A 21,577-nucleotide genomic window follows, 5' to 3' on the forward strand; every position below is an offset into this window, starting at 1 on the left:
CCGCCTGTGCTTACCAATGTGGTGTAGGAGGCTCGAATCTTGCTCCTGTATTCACTCTGTTGGCAGCTCTGAATAAGATGTAAATAGTTGTATTATGATGAAAAGGTTAGAGATAGTACCCTATTGTCTAAACTTGGAAAACCTTATTATATATAGTTCTTAATACTAGGATTTAAACAGATACATCTTAGTATAGAATGTAAAAAGAACATTTGGCCTCCAAAGTTGTGAGATGCCATTGAGTTGGTTCTGACTCATAGCAACACAGTGTAGTACAGAATGAAACACTGTGCAGTCCTGCGCTGTCCTCACAATCTTTGTTATGTTTGAACCCATCGTTGCAGCCACTGTGTCAATTCATCTTCCCTTTTTTTTTTTGCTGACCCTCTGCTTTACTAAGCATGGTATCCTCCTCCAGGGACTGGGCCTTTCTGACAACGTGAGCAAAGTATGTGAGAAGAAGTGTGGCCATTCTTGCTTCTAAGGAGCATTCTGATTATACTTCTTCCAAGACAGATTTGTTTGTTCTTCTGGCAGTCAATAGTATTTTCAATATTCTTTGCTAGCACCACAGTTCAAAGGCATCAATTCTGCTGTCTCCCTTTTCTATTGTCCTTAAAGTACATAGTTAATATTTATCAATATATACTAAAAACATTGTTTTCTTTTTGAGGTACAGCTTTCCTAGCAAACCATTTTTTTCTTTCATGGGAATTGTAGATTTTCTTGTCCTCCCCTCATTGGAAATGACTCTTGCATCTATCTTTCCTATATATATTTCCATATAGTTGTGTGTATGAGAGTACGTGAGACGTAGCTGGAGAGCAATAAAACATAATGTAAAATTTTTTAAGTTATTGTAAAAACTTGTTTAATATTCCCAAACCATTCTTAAAGAATTCTGATATCTGTTAGTCCTGTGAAACTTTCTTTTTAAAAGACTTTTAGAAAAGAACTCTGATCCCCAGTTTTTTTTTTTATTAAATTCCATTTTCAAAAGATACTGCTCATTTATAAAACGATCAGTTTTATTTGATAGTGTTCAACCTTTTTTGAGGTTATTTCCATATTTAATTGTAAAATGGGTTTAGCATTATTCATTTATCGGAATTCAAAATAGCCGAATTATTAGAAGTCAGGAGACCTGGATTTCAGGCTTAAGTCTTAGACATTTGACCAAGGACAATTGCTTGACCTTTCTGGTCTGTGTACTCATCTCTAAAAGAGTAGAATGAAATAATTTTGCAGCATCATACCACGTATTTCTGTAAAACACAGTTGCCTCAGAAATATTTTGAGTATTTGCAGATGTTTTCTCCCTAGAAGATCAGTTATTTCTGAAGGATTGTGTTCCTAACTTTTATAGAATGGTTTTTGGTGATAGTTTCTTGACTTTTGTTCCATCATTTTGGCTTTACGTTAGATTTTATGAAGTATGTATTATGTATGTTGGGTGTATTATGAGAAAAAGAATCTCCACATATACTATGAGACTACTGGAGGAATTGCCTTTCTCAGTCAGCCACCCTTATATCTTATTGCATTTCTTGTGTATCAAGTGAAGTATGTGTGTGTAGATTTTGAATCCTGAAGAAAATTGTAAACTGATAATATTGTTAATGAGTATAATCAGATTTCTGCCTGAGCATTAAGCTGTGACATTCCAGGAGTCATTTGTTCATCACCTGTCTTAGCTACTTAGTTCTTCTCAGAAACTTATTCTGTCTCATCTTTACATACAAATTAGCCAAGACAAAGATTCTGTTTAAAATAATTTTATAAAAATCATCTTTATGAAACATGCTTTGTTACTGTGCCTCTGAGTAATATTTTCCTTTTAACAGCATTTCTGCCTATGTGCAATAAGGAAGTGCATGCTTTTATTGTAAGGGGTTCCTGGAAACTTAAAAAAAAATATGTCCATCAAGCAACATGTCCCTTTAGGTTTTATTGTTGTTAGGTGGCACTTTGTGGACTGGTAATTCAATGTGTTAAATAAACATTGAACTGCTATGTGGAAGATGTCTTAGGGGATAAGAGATGAGTAAGACACAAGTTCACTACTAAGACTACATTTCAGTAGAGGGTTAAACTATAGCTATGATAAGTAACATTTATTAAGGAGTTTGAACTCTGTGTGTGTGTGTGTGAGATTGGCGGGGGTATTCAGAGGAGGAACATCTGGCCGAGGGATTAGGAGAAGCTTCCTGAGAGTGACATTTGATCTGGACCTTGAAGAATTGAGAGAATTTTACAGATGGGGGCCTAGGGCAGGATAGAGAGGTTCTGAGTGGAAATGGTAACATAATAAAGCATGGAGGTTGGAGAACATTAAGCAGTCCTAATCTGCTGGGGATAGAGTACTATAGATAGATAGATGCATTCATTTCTTAAACATAAGTTATTTCCACCCACTCAATGTGGGACATTTGCCTGCTAACCAAAGATTTGGCAGTTTGAACTCATCAGCTGCTGGAAGAAAGATGAGGCAGTCTGCTTCAGTCAAGATTTACAGCCTTGGAAAGCCAGTGGGGGGTCACTATGAGTCAGAATTGCCTCAGTGGCAGTGAGTTGAGTTTGGTTTTTGAAAGTGTGGAAGCATAGGCTGGATTGTTAATGCTGAGCTGAGCAGTTTGTTCTTAATACGCTAGGCATTTGGTTGCCATTAAAGATATATGCAGGTTGGGACATGCCAGATCGAAGATGCTCCTGAAGAATATCAATCTGATAGTCATGTGGGGGTGATGCTTATTAGAAGGAGCAGGAAGACCCATTAGAAGGTGGTTGTAATGTTACAGAGAAGAGCATCATGGGTTGAAACAGAATGGGGGCAGTGGACAAGAGGACTATGGATGCAGAAACCATTGCTGTGGAAGAGTGTAATAGTGTTGGGGAGGGGTGATGATGTTAGAGAGCAGAGAAGATGCCTGCATGACCAGGTAGCTAGTGGTGCCTTTGTTAGGAATAGAACACCAGGAAGAAGGGCTATGTTTTTTTAAAAAAAAACAATTATATCAACAACTTTACAGTCAGGGTTTTAAATTACCTGTTGTCTTGCCATCCTCATACGTTTACTATTCCCCCTTTCCCTGTTTTCTTCCAGACCCTGTCCCTAAGTGCATATTAAAACAACAACAACAACAACAAAAACAAACTATGTAGTATAAGTGTTTTGAGAACTTTATGAAATAAACTGTCAAGTTTTAGATTTGTTCCTTTTCAGATGCTTATAGAATATATATGAAGAATTAGATGTTTGAATGAATTGGAAATGTTAGAAACCAAATGCTGATCCTGTCTTTATTAACATTTTTTATTGTTTATTTTTAAAGAACATTTTATTGTGTTTTTGATGAAAGCTTGCTAACAAATTAGACTCCCAGTAAACAATTTTTATATAGATTGTTCCATGACATTGGTTGCAATTTTCACAAGGTGTCAACAGTCTTTCTCTTCTGTTTGTTTTGTTTCTATTGGTCTAGCTTCCCTGCCCCTCCTTGCCTCTCATCTTTCCTTTTTGGTAAATGTTGAAAGAAGCACATTATTCATGAATTATACTATTTATGTCATAAGTCAGTCTATTATTTGGCTGAAAGGTGACCTCCAGGAATGGCTTCAGTGCCAAGTTCCAAGTGTATCTTAGGGCGATAGCCTCAGGGGTTCCACTAGTCTCTGTCAGTCTAGTAAATCTGGCCTTTTTTAGGAATTTGAATTTTGTTCTGCATTTTTCTCCTATTTTATCCAGTACCTTCTGTTGTGTTCCTAGTCAGAATGGTTGGTAGTGGTGACTTGGCACCATCTAGTCCCTCTGGTCTCAGGGTAGAAGAGGCCATGGTTCATGAGGGCCATTATTGGTCATGTGGCCTAGTTTCTTCTTTGAGTCTTTGGTTTCCTTCATTCTCTTTTGTTCCATACAAGTAGAGACCAATAGCTGTATCTTAGATGGCTTTTTATACCAGCTGCTTGCTATGTTTAAGACCGCAGATGCTACTCATCAAACTGCGATGTAGAATATTATCTTTATGAACTATGTTAGCCTATTTGATTGACAAGGCCATGGTCTTAAGCCTTTTAACCCAGTAAACTGATCCCATGGGGCATCTGGATATCTCTAGTAAGTCTCTCTTACTATGTCCCCTATATACTTTATTAGATATGTGAATTATATACAGCACACTCCAAACTCCAACATGTATATACGTAAGCTTACAGATACATGCATGTATTCACAGAGGCCTTGCTGTACACAAGTTTGCATACATATATACGTATGTAACCCCAGTCGTATTTTTGGTGTAATAGAGCTTTGTTTTTTGATTATTACTATTGCAAAATTGTGTATTTTATAGCATTTACTGAAACTCTCCTTTATTCATACATACTACTTGTTGTTGTTATGTGCCGTCGAGTCGGCCCGACTCATAGCAACCCCTCCTTGGGTTTCCGAGGCAGTATCACTACAGAAGTAGGATTGCCCAACCTTCCTTCTGAGGAGTGGCTGGTGGATTTGAACCGCCAGCCTTCTGGCCAGCAGTCAAATGCCTTAGGCACTATGCTACCAGAGCTCCTGGTGTCTTCATTTGCCTTAGTCAGGTTGTGCAGACTTCACCCATATTGGGTATTGCCTTTTCTATCAGCAAAAATAACAAGTGTCTGCTGTCTAGAAAGTGATTTCCCTTCCCTCATGCTTTCTGTGCATATACCTATTCTTGACTTTTTATAAAAGTGAGATCATATAATATTTGTCCTTTTGTGGTTGACTTATTTCACTCAGCATAATGTCCTAGAGATTAATCTGTGTTGTAAGATGATTTGTAGACTCCTCATTATTTTTATAGTTGTATAGTATTCCATTGTATGTACATACCACAATTTGTACATTCATCTGTTAATGGACACTTAAGTTGTTTCCATCTTTTTGCTATTATGAATAATGCTGCAGTGAACACAGGTGTGCATACGTGCTCATGTCTTTATTAAAATTTTAATGTTTTATTCACTATGAATTTTATTAATTGTAATTTGCAAAATAGATTGCATTAAAGTATTACTTTTTTTGATTATTGAGTTTCTTGACAGCCTTTATGTTTTGCATCTACACTGAATGCCTTACTCATCTCATTCTTGTCCTGAGGAATTTTGTAGTCTGTGAGTGACGAGAATCAGAGGAGGAGGCTCACAAGGACAGAAGGAAAGGGCTTAGGTGGGAACTTTGAGAAATAATATCAAATTAGGGGTAGAAAGAGGAAATTGACTCCAGTGGATAGTGAGAAAGGAGTATTGAAGAATCAGGTTGGTCTTTAAACCAAGAGAGAACATTCAGAGAAGCTGGGACATTGAAAAGGAAGCTGGATAGTCATTAATAGTAAATGCTTCATAAAAGTTGTAAAGGAAACAATAAAGACTGAGAAGTAGTGACCATTTTGGTGATTGAGTATGTCATCCATTGCCTTGGAGACAACACTTTCCTGAAAACTCCCAGTTTTAATCTGGAAACTAAGGTCAAGTTGGCTTCAGAGTGAAGCAGAGATTTTTTTTTCAAGGGTATCAAGGGAAGGGATCAGTGAAATAGACAAAAGCAAGAATTCTCAGTGATGGGTTACTATTAAGAATCAGTAAATCTTAGTTCTTTTGAGAAGTAAATTCATTTACCGTTTAATGTTTAGTAAACTCACATGTCCTAGGAGAAGTGTGGTGGAGATTTGCCTTCTGTTTTTAAATTAAAGTTCTGAAATCCGTATGACTTCTATAATTTTTGCATAGATAGAGATCAAAATGTGGTCTAATTGTTTTTCCTGTACTTGCCTAGATAATTAGAAATCTTGTAACATTTATAAGCATATATCATATTTACATGTTGTTTTGTTGTATATGCTTTTTGTGTCATATATGTGAATTACATAATTGACCAGAAGATAATGCTTATATCCTACACATATATATTCCCATAGCATTTGTCCCTGTGTCTGTATTGTAAAAATAACTATTATCATGCTATGAGTAATAGTATAATGTTTGCTTGTTCAGATTTAAAGATCAGCAGCTCCAGGTAGTACAAAACGGATGGTCAGAATACTTGGTTAGTCACATGTCCTTAACACTTTGCAGGGTTTGGAAAAACATAGATCTCATGAAACATTAATGCAATTTACACATAAACTAATGAAAAACTGCTCATAAATGTAGATGAAATTCAAACCAAACTCACTACCATCGAGTCAGTTCTGACTCAGTTTCCCCCGTTGGATTTCTAAGGCTGTAAATCTCTCGGAAGCAGATTGCCACATCTTTCTTCAAGAGAATAGCTAACCAAAAGGTGGGTTTGAACCATCACCTTTTGGTTAGCAATCAAACGCTCTAACCATTATACCACCAGCAGTGGTAATTATACTTTGCACTAAGAATTTATCACTTTGAAGTAAAAAGTGAAATTTGTTGGGAGTTGGCTTAAATATCCTTTTTTTGGGTTTCATGTTGTTTCCTTTGATAGAAAATCATATGCTATTTGAATAACAATCTTTAGGATAACAATACTTGCTCAAAAATGATAATCACATTTCTTTAAAGTTTTGTTAATATTTGTTTATTTGATTGGGAACGTATGCTTTCATTTATTCTTACTTTGGATGTGGCTATGACAAAAACATACGCTTGGTGTTTCCAAGCTTAAAGTCTTATGATTGTTAGCTTTTATAAGTAGCCACACTGAGCTCTCTGTTTCTCTCATAAATAAAGTCTCTTACCCTTGGGAGACCTTATCCTTCCTTGCATGTACGGCTTTCACCTTTAGGAGGATGACTCCCAGCTGTAGATCTACGTTTTAGTCCTTGACCTGTCGTCTTTTTTCAGTGGACATGTGTTTGTTCTGTGTCTGCTTTGTGTCAGACACTGTGGGAGGCCTTGGTAAGCAAAAACAAGTAAGATCCTTAACTATATTAAAAAAAAAAAAAATCAAGTCACAAAGTATGTAGCATTTATTCGAGTGGTTATTCCATATGCATGTAGGGAATCCATTTTGTTTGTTAAAAATGGCTCAGTGCAGGCTAGTTACATTGAGGCTTTTGAGGTGAAGAGGAAGAAAACAGTAAAAGTTGACCATTGGCCAGTCTCATCGGGATGAATTGAAATCATCCCCTCCCCTTCCTAAGATCAGCTGATGTCAGGTTACTAGGTGGTTTCCATTCATTTGAAATTGCCTGAAGTTAAATTCTTTGCAAAGGTAAACTTTAATATTTATTAGATTATAATATGTTGTTGCTGGTTGCCATTAAGTCAGTTCTGACTTTTTGGTGATCTCATGTGTGCAGAATAAAACTGCTCTAAAGGGTTTTCAAGGCTGTGACCTTTCAGAAGCATATCTCCAGGTCTACCTAGGCACCTCTGGGTGGGTTTGAACCACTGACCTCTCAGGTAGTAGTGGAGCCCTTAACTATTTGTGCCATCCAGGGACTCCAGGATGAACTGTAAACTGCTTCATTGTTACTACAGTTGTCTTATCCCAGAGGCAGTTTGTGATTTTATGATTGCCCTATCTCCTGTTACTTCATTTTGTCTGTTCTTGGATGCATTTCACATTGGTCAGTGACCTTTGTAAGGAGTCCTAGTAGCACATCTAGTTAAACACTTGGCTGCTAATTGAAAGGTTTGTGGTTTGTTCTAAAGGAGAAGGATGTGGCAGTTTGCTTCTCTGAAGATTTACAACCTTGGAAATCCTTTGAGGGCAGTTCTGCTCTGTTACTTTGAGTCAAAATCTGGATTTAGTGACCTTTGTGAATGTTGCTGTCTGCTCAGGAATCTGGCAGTTCCTGTTCTTCACTTTTTTTCTCTTAGCACCTGTATATGATTAAGTGAACTTTTGAATGTCCTTCCCACTTAGGTCTCTTAATTACTTTTATAGTAACCCTCACCTAAATAGTCTGTGAAGGAGCCCTGGTGGCATAATGGTTAAACGTTTGCTTAACCTAAAGGCTGATAGTTGAACTCAACAGCCACACTGCACTAGAAAAAAAAGTGACTGTCTGTTCCCGTAAAGATTACAGCCTGGGAAACCTTACGGGGCTGTTCTATCCTGTCCTGTAGGGTTGCTATGAGTAAGAAGCGACTCAAGACACAAAACAGCAACAACAAATATCCTATTAGATGTCTAAAACTGAACTTATCTTTTTTCCCTACTATAAGTGTGTATATGTGTATATATACTATTCATAAGTTTTTCACTGGCTAGTTCTTTGAGAAGTGAATGGCCTCTTCCTTCTTCCGAGTCTGTCTCAGTCTGGAAGTTCTGCTGAAACCCGTCGACCATGGGCAACCCTGCTGGCCCAGCCTCCAGCCTCACAGCAACTTGCAAACCATCACAGTATGACAAATTGACAGACAAGTTTGTCTCCCTTAGCTGTTCCAGCCACTCCACTCACTTTCTGCTTGGGGGTTCTCCCCTCCTTAACTCTTCTACCTCCCCTTCTTACCTGTTCCAGCCCTGGGCCCTGGCTCCCACTTCATGCCTGGGGGCTCTCCGCCTCACAGCAACATGCAAACCATCACAGTATGACAAATTGACAGACAAGTTTGTCTCCCTTAGCTGTTCCAACCACTCCACTCACTTTCTGCTTGGGGGTTCTCCCCTCCTTACCTCTTCTACCTCCCTTTCTTACCTGTTCCAGCCCTGGGCCCTGGCTCCCACTTCATGCCTGGGGGCTCTCCCCTTACCAGATCAACTGCAGAAGACTCATGGTCACCCTATAGGACGGCATAGACATGTCCCATAAGGTTTCTAAGGCTGAAAGTCTTTACAAAAGCATACTGCCTCATCTTTCTCTTGTGGAGTAGCTGGGGGGTTCGAACTGCGGACCAATTTTGGTTAGCAGCCTAATGCATTAACGGCTACATCACCAGAACTCCTCTGATCCTGTATAAATAGATCTTAAGAGAGCACAGGGCCCAAAGCAGACATTCTTTACTAGTTAAGCTGAACTGTTGTTTGGTTTTAAGAAGACTTTAGGGGATATTCTCCCTCCCCAATCCCCCTTTTTTTTCCTGTTACTGTTTTCGCTGCCTGGGATTAAAGCCGTGGAGTTCTCTGCCTTCACTCCTTTGCGTCATCCACCATATTCTCTCTGTTCTTCCTTTACTCTTTTTCCATTACTTTATCACATGTGGATTAATGCAGTAGTCTGCTGACTGTTCTTTTCTATACTGCTTCCAGGTTAATTTTCCTAAAGATAATAATTTCCATACAGCTTCTCATTGCTCATTCAGCAAAATGCAGTGAAAATTAGACCCACTCTAGTCTTATCCCCTCACCCTTTTTCTCAAATATCTTTTGAACATTCCAAACTAAGCTTTTTCTTATACATTTTCCCCACCTGAAAATCCTTCCCATTTTCTTCCCTGTAACTGGTCTTACGTTGCTTCGCATTCTGCTTTCAGACATCAGTTCAGCTCTAATCTTGATAATTTTACAAAGCCTTCCCTCACTAAAGAAGATTGTTTTTGTCTTTGAACTGTGCATATAACATGGCACTTTCATGCAGCATATTCTGTGCTGTATTTTTGATATGTTTATTATATTTTCTCTTGTGTAGTTAATCTGTGAACTGTTTTTAAGTCAGACCTGACAGAGTTCAGAGTAGGCCCACTTGATAGAAAAAAAGGCAGTGGCCACTTGAAAGCGGCTTCTTTGAAAAAAGCTATAAGCCTACTTCTTGTTTTTAGTTGTTGTTGGGTACCCTTGAGTCGGTTCTGACTCACAGCGACCCTGTGTACAACAGAACGAAATCCTGCCTGGCCTGCACCATCCTCACAATTGTTGCTGTGTTTGAGCCAAGGGTTGCAGCTACTGTGTCAATCCATCATCTTATTGAGGGTCTTCTTCACTGACCCTCTACTTTACCAAGCATGATACCCGTCTCCAGGGAGTGGTTCCTCCTGAAAACATCAGCAAACTATGAGAGGTGAAGCTTTTCCATAGAATCAGAATTTGATAAGTGGAAGGGTGTGCTATAGACGATGCATTTTTACATGCGGTTTACTAAATGTTGGTTTTGTTATTTTTCTCTCTTGTTCTCTACTTTCTACATAATTCATGTTACTTAAGAGTTTAAAATAGGGAGCTCTGGTAGCATAGTGGCTAAGGCACTTGACTGCTAAACAGAAGGCTGGCGGTTCAAACCCACTGGCCACTCCTCAGAAGGAAGATGGGGCAATCTACTTCCGTAGTGATACTGCCTCGGAAACCCAAGGAGGGGTCGACTATGAGTCGGGTCCGACTCGATGGCACATAACAACAACAACAAGAGTTTAAAAAAATGCAAAGTGAATTCATAGTATTTAATCCACATAGTACAGCCCCAGGGAAAGCATATTGGACTGGGAATCAAGATCTGGGCTCTAGGCCTTGACTGTGATTTATCATTTCTTGGACAAGTCACTTTAGAATGGTGAGTCTCAGTTTCTTGATATGCAGCTAAAGGTAAATGATCTCTTAACGTTTCTTTCTTGGTCTAAATTTCTGTCACATTGATGTTGCTACTAACTTGCTCTTACCGTTCTTTTGATCTTCGCCTTAGCTAGGCTCATGTGTTAACCAAATTTTGTTGTCATATTTTTCTTTTAGAATCTAGTTTAGGGTTAGTCATTGCTTCATTTGGAGCATGTTCAGTTCAGGACCTAGTTTTGTTTCCCAATCAGCATGCATTAATTATTGAAGAGGATAAATTAACCTAGTTGTGATTTACTTCTTTTTTTATTTATTTAAGGAATTTTCAAAAGAAATAATTCCAGATTAATGGATGAAATTTTAAAACAACAGCAGGAACTTCTGGGCTTAGATTGTTCCAAATATTCACCAGAGTTTGCAAATAGTAATGACAAAGATGATCAAGGTAAGATGAATATGTAACATATGCAGATGTGTGTTTTGCATTTCAAGGCAAATTTCATCTTTTACTCATTCATTTTGCTCTTTTACTCCTTATTGTCACTATATTTAATATCAGATTTATTAGACTTTTCTCTCAATTTTGTTAAAAGATAATTTTCAGGAAAAGAAAATCATGACTCTGGTATAACTCATAAATAACCAGGAGCCAGGTTGGAAATTGCTCTTTTAGAATCAGAATTGGTTAAAAGTATGTACTGTAGACAACGCATATTCTTCCACTGAAACATAAATTTTTTCTGCAACCTTAATTTTTCTCTTCCTGTGTTACTAAGGAACGCTGGGTGGTACAGTGGGTAAGGCATTTGACTGCTAACCAGAAAGTCAGTGGTTCAAACCCATCAATTGCTCCACGGGAGGAAGATGAGGCAATCTACTTCCATAAAGATTTATATATAGTCTTGGAAACCCAGGGGGCGGGGTCGCTATGAGTCAGGATTGACTTGATAGCAGTGGGTTGGGTTTGGTTTATTCTATGTTACTATTGTTCTGTGATGGAGGATGACATTTTAGATGGAGGATTAGACATTTAGATGGAAAGGGGCCATCTACTTCTCAAAGAGTTGGCTAGTGAAAACCTTATGAATAGCAGTGAAACACTGTCTGATATGTTACTGGAAAACTTTATGAATAGTCCTGAAATATTGTCCGATATAGTGCCAGAAGATGAGCCCCTTAGGTCAGAAATTATTACCTATCCTGTAGTTAAAATTCCAGTATCTAGAGGATTTATTCACACATACAGTGCCCATTTGAGCATTTTGAAAAGAAGGCAGCATATACGTATGTCTGTGTTTATGTCTATGTGTATGTATATATGTGTGCATATATGTGTATGTATATATATATGTATATATGTGCAAATATGTGTGTGAGTGTGTATGTGTGTATCCACCACTCATCTGTCAGTTTGTTGTACTGTGGTGGCTTGAATGTTGCTGTGAGGCAGGAGGCTATGTCACTGGTATTTCAAACACCGTCAAGGTCCCATGGGGGACAGGTTTCAGTGGAGCTTCCAGACTAAGACAGACTCAGAAGAGGAAGGGGGCCATCTACTTCTCAAAGAGTTGGCTAGTGAAAACCTTATGAATAGCAGTGAAACACTGTATAATATGTTACTGGAAAACTTTATGAATAGGCCTGAAACATTGTCCGATATAGTGCCAGAAGATGAGCCCCTCAGGTCAGAAGGAACTCAGAATATGACTGGGGAAGAGCTGCTTCCTCAAAGTAGAGTCAACCTTAATGACATGGATGGAATAAAGTTTTTAGGACCTCCATTTTCTGATGTGGCACAACTGAAAATGGGAAGAAACAACTGCAAACATCCATTAATAATTGGAACATGGAAAGAATCTAGGAAAATTGGAATTTATCAAAAATGAAATAAAATACATAAAGATTGATATCCTAGGCATTAGTGAGCTGAAATGGACTGGTTTTGGCCATTTTGAATCAGATAACCATATGATATACTACGTCGGGAATGACAGATTGAAGAGGAATGGTGTGGCATCCATAGTCACAAAGAATTTTTCAAAATCTATCCTAAAGTAGGAGCTCTGGTAGCATAGTGCCTAAGGCACTTGACTGCTAACCAGAAGGCTATGGTTCAAACCCACCAGCCACTCCTCAGAAGGAAGGTTGGGCATTCCTACTTCCGTAGTGATACTGCCTCGGAAACCCAAGGAGGGGTTGCTATGAGTCGGGGCCGACTCGATGGCAAATAACAACAACAACAACAACATCCTAAAGTACTAGGAAGCTCTGGTAGCATAGTGGCTAAGGCGCTTGACTGCTAACCAGAAGGCTGGTGGTTCAAACCCCCCCACCCACTCCTTGGAAGGAAGATGGGGCAATCTATTTCCGTAGTGATAACTGCCTTGGAAACCCAAGGAAGGGTCGCTATGAGTTGGGTCTGACTCAATGGCACATAACAACAACAACAACATCCTAAAGTACATCAGCAAAGAAGGGAAAGGCCCTCAATAAGATGGATTGACACAGTGGCTACAACAATGGGCTTAGGTATAGCAAGGGTCATAGTGCTGGCACAGGTCTGGGCAGTGTTTCGTTCTGCTGTACGTGGGGTTGCTATGAGTTGGAGATGACTTGACGGCACCAAACAACATCCTGAAGTACAGTGCTGTCAGTGATAGGATGATATCCATATGCCTACAAGGAAGATCAGTTAATACTACTACTATTATTCAAATTTACACACCAGCCGCCAAAGCCAGAGATGAGGAAATTGAAGATTTTTGCCAAATTCTGTAGTCTAAAATTGACCAAACATACAATCAAGATGTGTTGATTATTACTGGTGGTTGGAATGCAGAAGTTGGAAACAGATAAGAATCACTGGTAATTGGAAATTATGGCCTTGGTGATAGGAATGATTTTGCAAGACCAACAGCTTATTCATCAGAAATACATTTTTCAACTACATAAGCGGCAGCTGTACAGGTGGGTGGACTTCGCCAGATGGACTGCACAGGATTCAAGATCGACTACATCTGTGGAAAGAGGCAGTGGAGAAGCTTAGTATGTTCAGCCAAAACAAGGGCAGGAGCTGACTGTGGAACAGACTATCAACTGCTCATACGCAAGTTCAAGTTCAAGTTGAAGATAATTAAAACAAGTCTGTTAGAACCAAAATATGATTTTAAGTGTATCCCACTTGATTTTGGAGACCATCTAAAGAATAGATTTGATGCCTTGAACACCAGTGACTGAAAACCAGAATTGTGGGATGACATCAAGAACATTATCCATGAAGAAAGCAAAATATCATTAAAAAGACAGGAAAGAAAGAAAAGACCAAAATGGATGTCAAAGAGACTCTGAAACTTGCCCTTGAATGGAGAGTAGCTAAAGCAAATGGAAGAAATGACAAGATAAAAGAGCTGAACAGAAGATTTCAAAGAGCAGTTTGAGAAGACAGAGTATATTATTATAATGAAATGTGGAAAGACCCAAAGGGAAGAACATGCTTGGCATCTCTCAAGCTGAAAGAACTGAAGAAAAGATTGAAGCTTCGAGTTGCGATATGGAAAGATTCTATGGGCAAAAATATTGAATGATGCAGGAAACATCAAAAGAACATGGAAGGAATACACAGAGTCACTATCAAAAAGAATTGGTCGATGTTCATCTGTTTCAGGAGGTGGCATATGATCAAGAACCGATGGTATTGAGGAAGAATTCAAAGTTGCACTGAAGGAATACATGAAAAACAAGGCTCCAGGAATTGACGGTATACCCAGTAAGATGTTTCAACAAACATGCCATGTTGGAGGTACTTATGTCTTGCCACCAAATTTGGATAACAGCTACCTGGCCAACTGACTAGAAGAGATCCATATTTGTACCCATTCCAAAGAAAGGTGATCCTACAGAATATGGAAATTATCAAACAATATCATTACTATCACACGCAAGTAAGATCTTGCTGAAGATGATTCAAAAATGGTTGCAGTAGTGTATTGACAGAGAATTTCCAGAAATGCAAGCTACATGATTCAGAAGAGGATGTAGAATGAGGGATATCATTGCTGATGTCAGATGGATCTTGGCTGAAAGCAAAGAGTACCAGAAAGATGTTTACTTGTGTTTTATTGACTATGCAAAAGCATTCGACTGTGTGGATCATAACAAATGGTGGGTAACATTGAAGAATGGGAATTACAGAGCACTTAATTGTGCTCATGGGGAACCTGCACATAGAGCAGGAGGCTATTATTGAAACAGAACAAGGGGATGCTGCATGGTTTAAAATCAGGAAGGGAGTGTATCAGGGTTGAATCCTTTCACCATACTTATTCATACTAGTCTATGTGCTGAGCAAATATTCTGAGAAGCTGGACTATAGGAAGAGGAAAGCAGCATCCAGATTAGAGGAAGACTCATCAACAACTTGTGATAAGCAGACAGCACAACCTTGCTTGCTGAAAGTGAAGATGACTTAAGCACTTACTGATGAAGATTAAAGACTACACTCTGCAGTGTGGATTACATCTCAATATAAAGAAAACAAAAATCCTCACAACTGGACCAATAAGCAGCATCACAATAAATGGAGAAAAGATTGAAGTTGTCAAAGATTTCGTATTACTTCGTTCCACAATCAACACCAATGGAAGCAGCAGTCAGGAAATCAGACAACGTATTGCACTTGGCAGATCTGCTGCAAAAGACCTCTTTAAAGTCCTAAAGAGCAAAGATGTCTCTTTGAAGATTCAGTTGCGCCTAACCCAAGCCATGGTGTTTTCAGGCGTCCCATATGCATGTGAAAGCTGTACAGTGAATAAGGAAGACCTAAGAAGAGCTGATGTTTTTGAGCTGTGTTGTTGGTAAAGAATACTGAAAAGTACTGTGGACGTCCAGAAGAACGAACCAATCTGTCCTGGAAGTGCAACCAGAATGCTCCTTGAGAGCAAGAATGGCCGGGCTTCATCACACTTATTGATCATGTTGTCAGAAGGGACCATTCCCTGGAGAAGGTTATCAGGCTTGGTAAAGTGGAGAGTCAGCAAAAAAGGGGAAGACACTCAATGAGATGGATTGACACAGTGGGTGCGGCGATGGGCTCAGGATAGCAAAGATTTTGAGGCTGACGCAGGACTGGGCAGTGTTTCGTTCTGTTGTACATAGGGTCACTATGAGTTGGAGCCGACTGGATGGCACCTACCAACAACTTTGTGTGTGTGTGTGTGTGTGTGTGTGTAAAATGTGATTTCAGGTGTTTGGGTCCCTTCTGAGGAGAGTAGCTAAGTACATTTTGATACTGAAATTAAAATCTTGAGAAATGTGTATGTTATTCTCAATTTAGTATTTCTTAAAACTGATTTTATAATATGTCTGAAAAAGATTTTTGTTTTAAAATCTTGTTTGTTTTTTTCCTCCAGTTTTAAATTGCCAATTGGCAGTGAAGGTGCTGTCCCCAGAAGATGGAAAAGCAGATATTGTGAGAGCTGCACAGGACTTTTGCCAGTTAGTAGCCCAGCAGCAAAAGAGATCTACAGATTTGGATGTAGATATGTTAGACAGTTTAATTAGTAAGTCATGTGTATACACACACGCACATACACACACATACATACATATATGTGTGTGTGCATATATATATGTTTTTAGTGGTCACATAAGGTTATAGTGTGAAAGAGAACATTTAGTTTTCTTTCACACTATAAAATCTGATTTCTTTTAAATGTCATTATCATTAGGTGTCTGAAATTTAAAAACGCATATGTGAAAATGGTTTTGAGATAATTAAATTTGTAGTTACTCACTTCCATGGATACTTAATGGCAAAGGAAAGAACTTAAGTGGATTTTTTTCCTTCCTTGGGGTTTTGAATATTCTTGAAAATAGAACTTCTGCTTGTCAGCCCTCCTTTCCTCTCCCACTTCCTTGTTTAGGAGTAAGTTTGAATTTTATTGATATTTTGCCTCTTTTTAATGTGTTGTTTGTTTTATTATTGAGTTTTAAGGTTTCTTTATATACTTAATGCAAATACTTTATATATATAGCTATTTAGGGAACAATCTCAAGAATACAGTCTTTCTGTTCTCCATGACCTTTTTTTTTTGGTATTTCTTATGTTATATTAAATATACTACTGTATTTGCCATGTTATGTCATATATATCATTACATCCTTCTTTCCCTTTGGCTAATTATAAAAGCCTTCAGTTTGCTTTTTCTCCATTGAGTCTCATGTTTCTTCTGCTTACTAGCATTGTCCTTGATCCTTTGGAAAAAAAGGCAAAACATCTTAACAAATCGTGTCCAGTGATAGCTTCTTTAGCTATATGAATTTAGGCATTCATTTACCTTTCATTCACTTACATAGAGTTTCCATTTATTCTACTCATTAATCATGCATTTTCTGTCTCATTCATTAACCTAACTCTCCACTTTGCTGCATGTCTGTCTCTGGGCACAGGCCCTCTTGGACCTCTTGTTCTCATTAACTCTCTATGCTCACTGTCTACTACATCTTACCCTACCCTTCTATTTCTACTCAGCCATTACGGAACCATATTCAGGCAGAATGAGTAGGCTTGAAGTAGACCATTGTGGGGTCTCTAGTAAGAGGTTACTGGTATGTGGACTGTTTTTCAATCCTGTGAATTCCCAACCAAAGACTGATTTATGAGGATGTCCTAATTTTACACAAGGGCTCAATGGTGATCTGTCGTGTAACCCATGATGAAGTGTTGAAGTTGAGCTTGGAGGTAGCCTTCAGGGGTTGTAGACCCATGATAAATGAAAATAAACATTTATAATAATTCATTTATCTGACAGAAGCAAACACTGAATGCCATCACCTTAAAAAGTTATCTTCTCACTGCAGTGAATCTTTATTCTTCCCTCAGCTCCAGACAACCACTATCTACTGTGTGACTAGACTTTCATTTCTTTTAGAACTTTGATGTAAATGGAATCATACAATAAGTAGTCTTTTGGATCTTGCCGCTTTCACTCAGTATAATATTTTTGAGGTTTAGCTGTGTTGTTACACATTCACTCCTTTTCACTGGTGAGTAGGGTTCTGTTGTGTAAATACACCACATTTTGTTTTTCTGTTCACTCATTGATGCACATTTGGGTGTTTCCAGTTTTTGAATAATGCTGCCATAAATATTTTCAGACAAGTCTTTGTGTGGACATATGTTTTCTTCTCTCTTGAGTAGATACCTAGTAATGGAATTCCTAGGTCTTAAAGTGAGTGAAGGAGTCCTGGTGATGCATTGGTTACGTGCTCAGCTGCCAACTCAGAGGTCTGCAGTTTGAACCTATAGCTGTTCCATGGAGAAAGATGTGGCAGTATGCTTCCATAAAGATTATAGCTTTGGAGAATCCTGTGGGGCAGTTCTACTCTGTCCGATAGGGACATCGCTGTGAGTGAGAATTGACTCAATAGCAGTGGGTTGTTTTGTTTATAGTGAGTGAACATTTAAGTTTTAAAGAAATTGCCAAACTATTTTCCGTAGAATCTGTACCGTTTTGCAATACCTCCTTTAACTTTAACCATTCTAGTAGGTATATAATGGTATATCACTGTGGTTTTAATTCATATTTTCTTAATGAGTAATGGTGAGTATTTTTCTTATGCTGGTTTGTCATTGTATCTTCTTTGGTAAGTGTCTATCAGATAGTTTGCCTCTTTTTAATGTGCTGTTTGTTTTATTATTGAGTTTTAAGGGTTCTTTATATACTTAATACAAATACTTTATATAATTTTTAAATATTTTATCCTAGTCCATAGCTTACCTTTTCATTTTCTTCATGGTGTCTTTTTAAAGGGTTCCTTAACAGTGTCAGGTACCAATTTTCTACCACTGTCTGTCAAAAGACTGTGCTTTTCCTTTTGAGTTACTTAGGCTCTTTTGTTGAAAATCAGTTGACCGTAAATACATGGGTTTATTTCTAGGTTCATTGTTCTGTTTCATTGGCCTATGTTTATCCTAATGATACTGCACTGTCTTAATTACTGTAGCATTGCAATATGTTTTGAAATCAGGTAGTATAAGTCTTTCAGCTTTTATTTATTTATTTTTTCAAAGTTGTTTTGGCTCTGCAAAGGCCCTCTAAATTTTAGAATCCCCTTGTCAATTTCTAAACTGTTGGGATTGTGATAGATATTGCATTAAATGTAGATCAATGTGAGAAGAATTACTATCTTAACATTTGGGTCTTAATTTTTCTCTTAACAATGTTTCATAATTTCAAGATACAGAGCTTCTACTTCTTTTGGTTAATTTACTCCTAAATGGGTTTTTTTGTTTGTTTGTTTTGGTGCTATTACTGTTTTGTTTTGCTTTTTAATTTTATTTTAGGATTATTTATTGATAGTGTATGGAAATACAGTAAAGTCACTTAATAGTCCCAGTATTTTTATAGATTCTTAGGATAATACATTTTTTTTGATCTGACTTCCTATGTCAGCATATCTTAGTGGTCAGCCGTTGATTTGCACAAAGGCTGTGGTACTAAAACACCTCAAACTTCCAGGATCTGTGTATTGTGAGATTGAAGAGTGCCCTGCCTTCAAAGCTGCCGCCACTTCTCAAGTATCCTTGACTTTTACTTTTCACTGGGCTTCTTTGCCCCCATTCCATGTATTTTCAAGTCAGCTGTGGATGTGTAGAGAGTTTATCTTGGCCCTTATTTGCAGGATCTCCTCGTTAAATTTCTAGTCATTATACTACAACAGCTACAGCCACAGGCTACAAATGATAGGTTGTCCTCTTTCATTCTCTATCAGCTTCCTTTCTTTTAGTTGGCAAAATTGTGGATTTTCACTGCTGAGGACTCCTTTCCCCCAAATTGAATCTGTATCTTTTGGCACCAAGAGGCAAAGCTAGTGGTTTTTATAGACTGCCCTATGCTGGTAGAACTACAGTTCTCTCCAGTTGATTGGGGGATAGGGGTGAGCATTGAGAACAGTTCTAGGCAGGGTGCCATACACTCTTGCTGTTCTTACCTGAAACTCTGCCTTTGTCCTTAAATGGTTGGTTTTGTCCAATTTAATACATGTTTTTTTTTTTTTTTTTCCCCAGAGAGGATTCATTGCCTCTTCACACCACCATAGCCAGAAGCCACTTCTTGTTGTTGTTATTATTTTTACTAAAGAGGATTTCTTTTTAGCTAGCAGAGGAATTTATGTTCCTCTGTTTAGCCTATTTACTCTACCAAGGTGGACTTCTAAAGGGACTTTGTTGTGAAAATAATTCTTTACTATTACTGCTGCATGGACCTGTCTAGTCCAGTTTCCTTCTTTCAACAACTGAGCCCTGGAGAGGTGTGTGACAAGCAAGTTAGAGGCAGAACTAAGGTTATTAAGAAACTGTTAGAATCTGGATCTCTCAAGTTACAGTATCTTTTTTGTTATACTAGTAGTTTTTAAAACTTTATTTTTAAGCATTTGAAACGTCCCCTTGCTTTTTCCCCAAGCCAGCTCTCATATGATACCTAGTTTGTAAAACAAATGAAAAATGAACATGTTCTTACTGAGATGGGTGTTCAGTCTCCTTTTCCCTCTTGAAGGGGTTTGGACTCTGGAAGACACTGAAAACATTTGTTTTGTGTGTATACTTGTATATAGGAGTTGGCTTTCTGGCTTTTTAGGTGTCAAATAAGGGACGTGGACAGAGAAACAGAGTAGATACTTTTAAAACTTGTTTTTATCTCTGAAATGATTTGATTCCGTGGCCAGAATTCACAGTTGTACCCTTAGAGCAATGTCCTTCCCAGGATGCCAAGAAAACGCTTAAGCTGAGTCTTAAAAGATTGATAGGATTTAGGGAGTACCCATAGGGCTCATGGTGGTTGTAGGTGGGTGTTGGGTAATGCCTCCTTATTACCCATCTCCTTAAGTCCAGTTAAGTGGGCTTTTGGAAACACTTTCACATTTGGAATTGGTTTGAAAGTGTATGTTAAAGAGTGGGATCAGAGGGGCATACAAACCTACAAATAAAACTTTTGGGGAAAACAGATGCTCAAAGCGTAAGATGCCAATTTGAATAACAGATTTTGCCCTCGGTAATTTTATTTGTCTAGATTAAGTAAGTAGTGCATATTAACTTCATACATATTTCTTTATTCTCAAGGTTCAGATGGTTTCCCCGATCCTGATTTAGTATTGAAGTTTGGTCCTGTGGACAGCACATTAGGCTTTCTTCCCTGGCACATCAGATTGACTGAGATTGTGTAAGTAATTAGAAGTGTATTAATTTGGATTCAGTTCAGCATGTTACTTTAGCTCAGAACTATTCTGTTGTTATGTGCCATTGAGTCGGACCCAACTTCTAGCGACTCCTCCTTGGGTTTCTGAGGCGGTATCACTACGAAAGTAGATTGCCCAACCTTCCTTCCGAGGAGTGGCTGGTGGGGTTTGAACCACCACCCTTCTGGTTAGCAGTCAAGTGCCTAGGTGTGATATATAATAATTACCAAAAAATTACAATACAAAATCCTTTCCCTATGTATTTGACAGTATTATCGGTAAAATAAAGACATATGTAAATGGATTAGACACAGAGTGTATGGTCGTGTAAATGTTTGGTGTTGACTCCAGTTGCCGAAGATCAGAAGTGAGAAATATCCCTATTGACCAGAGTTGCTGATTCTGTAGAAGAAGTGTGATCTGGGTCTAATTTGTGTAATCAGAAAAGGGGGGAAGCATAGAGGAATACAAGAAAAGGTGAGTGGGGCAGAAAAATTCACATGGCATTTTAAAGAAATAATGATGGCACTAGCCGTGTAAGAGCTTAGAGTTCAGTTTGGATAAAAGTATGAGGTGAAATCAGATAGTTTGGGGGTGTTGAAGTTTGGAAGGCTTTGAATGCTGGCATAAGGAATGTGTTCACTTGTTGGGAGAAGCAGACTTTTGAGTCTGAGGATAACGTCAGAGCATTGATTTTTGGAAGATTTCTTTGGAGCTGTGCACTAAATGGATTGAATTTGGGAAAAGTTGAGGTCAAAAGACAACTGAAGAAGCCGAAGCTGCTATTTAGAGGAGAAATGATAAAGAATACAAAGATGATAATGAAACTGATTATTTAGAATAGGGTTTGGCAAACTTTTTCTGTAAAGGGTCAGAAAGTAAATATTTTAGAATTTTTTAGCCATAGTC

The 21,577-nt window shown here is 38.2% G+C and overlaps 1 protein-coding gene across 1 annotated transcript in view; it reads left to right on the top strand.

Moving 5' to 3' along the window:
* The window catches only part of NUS1 (NUS1 dehydrodolichyl diphosphate synthase subunit), a 47,124-nt gene that overhangs the window by 22,855 nt on the left and 2,692 nt on the right, over positions 1-21,577 (top strand). The window contains exons 2-4 of the mRNA XM_007956280.2: positions 10,755-10,880; positions 15,844-15,993; positions 20,553-20,652. Of these exons, the coding sequence (XP_007954471.1) occupies positions 10,755-10,880; positions 15,844-15,993; positions 20,553-20,652 (376 nt within the window). The remainder of the gene's footprint in view (positions 1-10,754; positions 10,881-15,843; positions 15,994-20,552; positions 20,653-21,577) is intronic.

Source organism: Orycteropus afer, unplaced genomic scaffold (assembly GCF_000298275.1).
Source record: "Orycteropus afer afer isolate SDZICR_OR568_19922 unplaced genomic scaffold, OryAfe1.0 scaffold00596, whole genome shotgun sequence".
Classification (NCBI taxonomy): Eukaryota; Metazoa; Chordata; class Mammalia; order Tubulidentata; family Orycteropodidae; genus Orycteropus; species Orycteropus afer.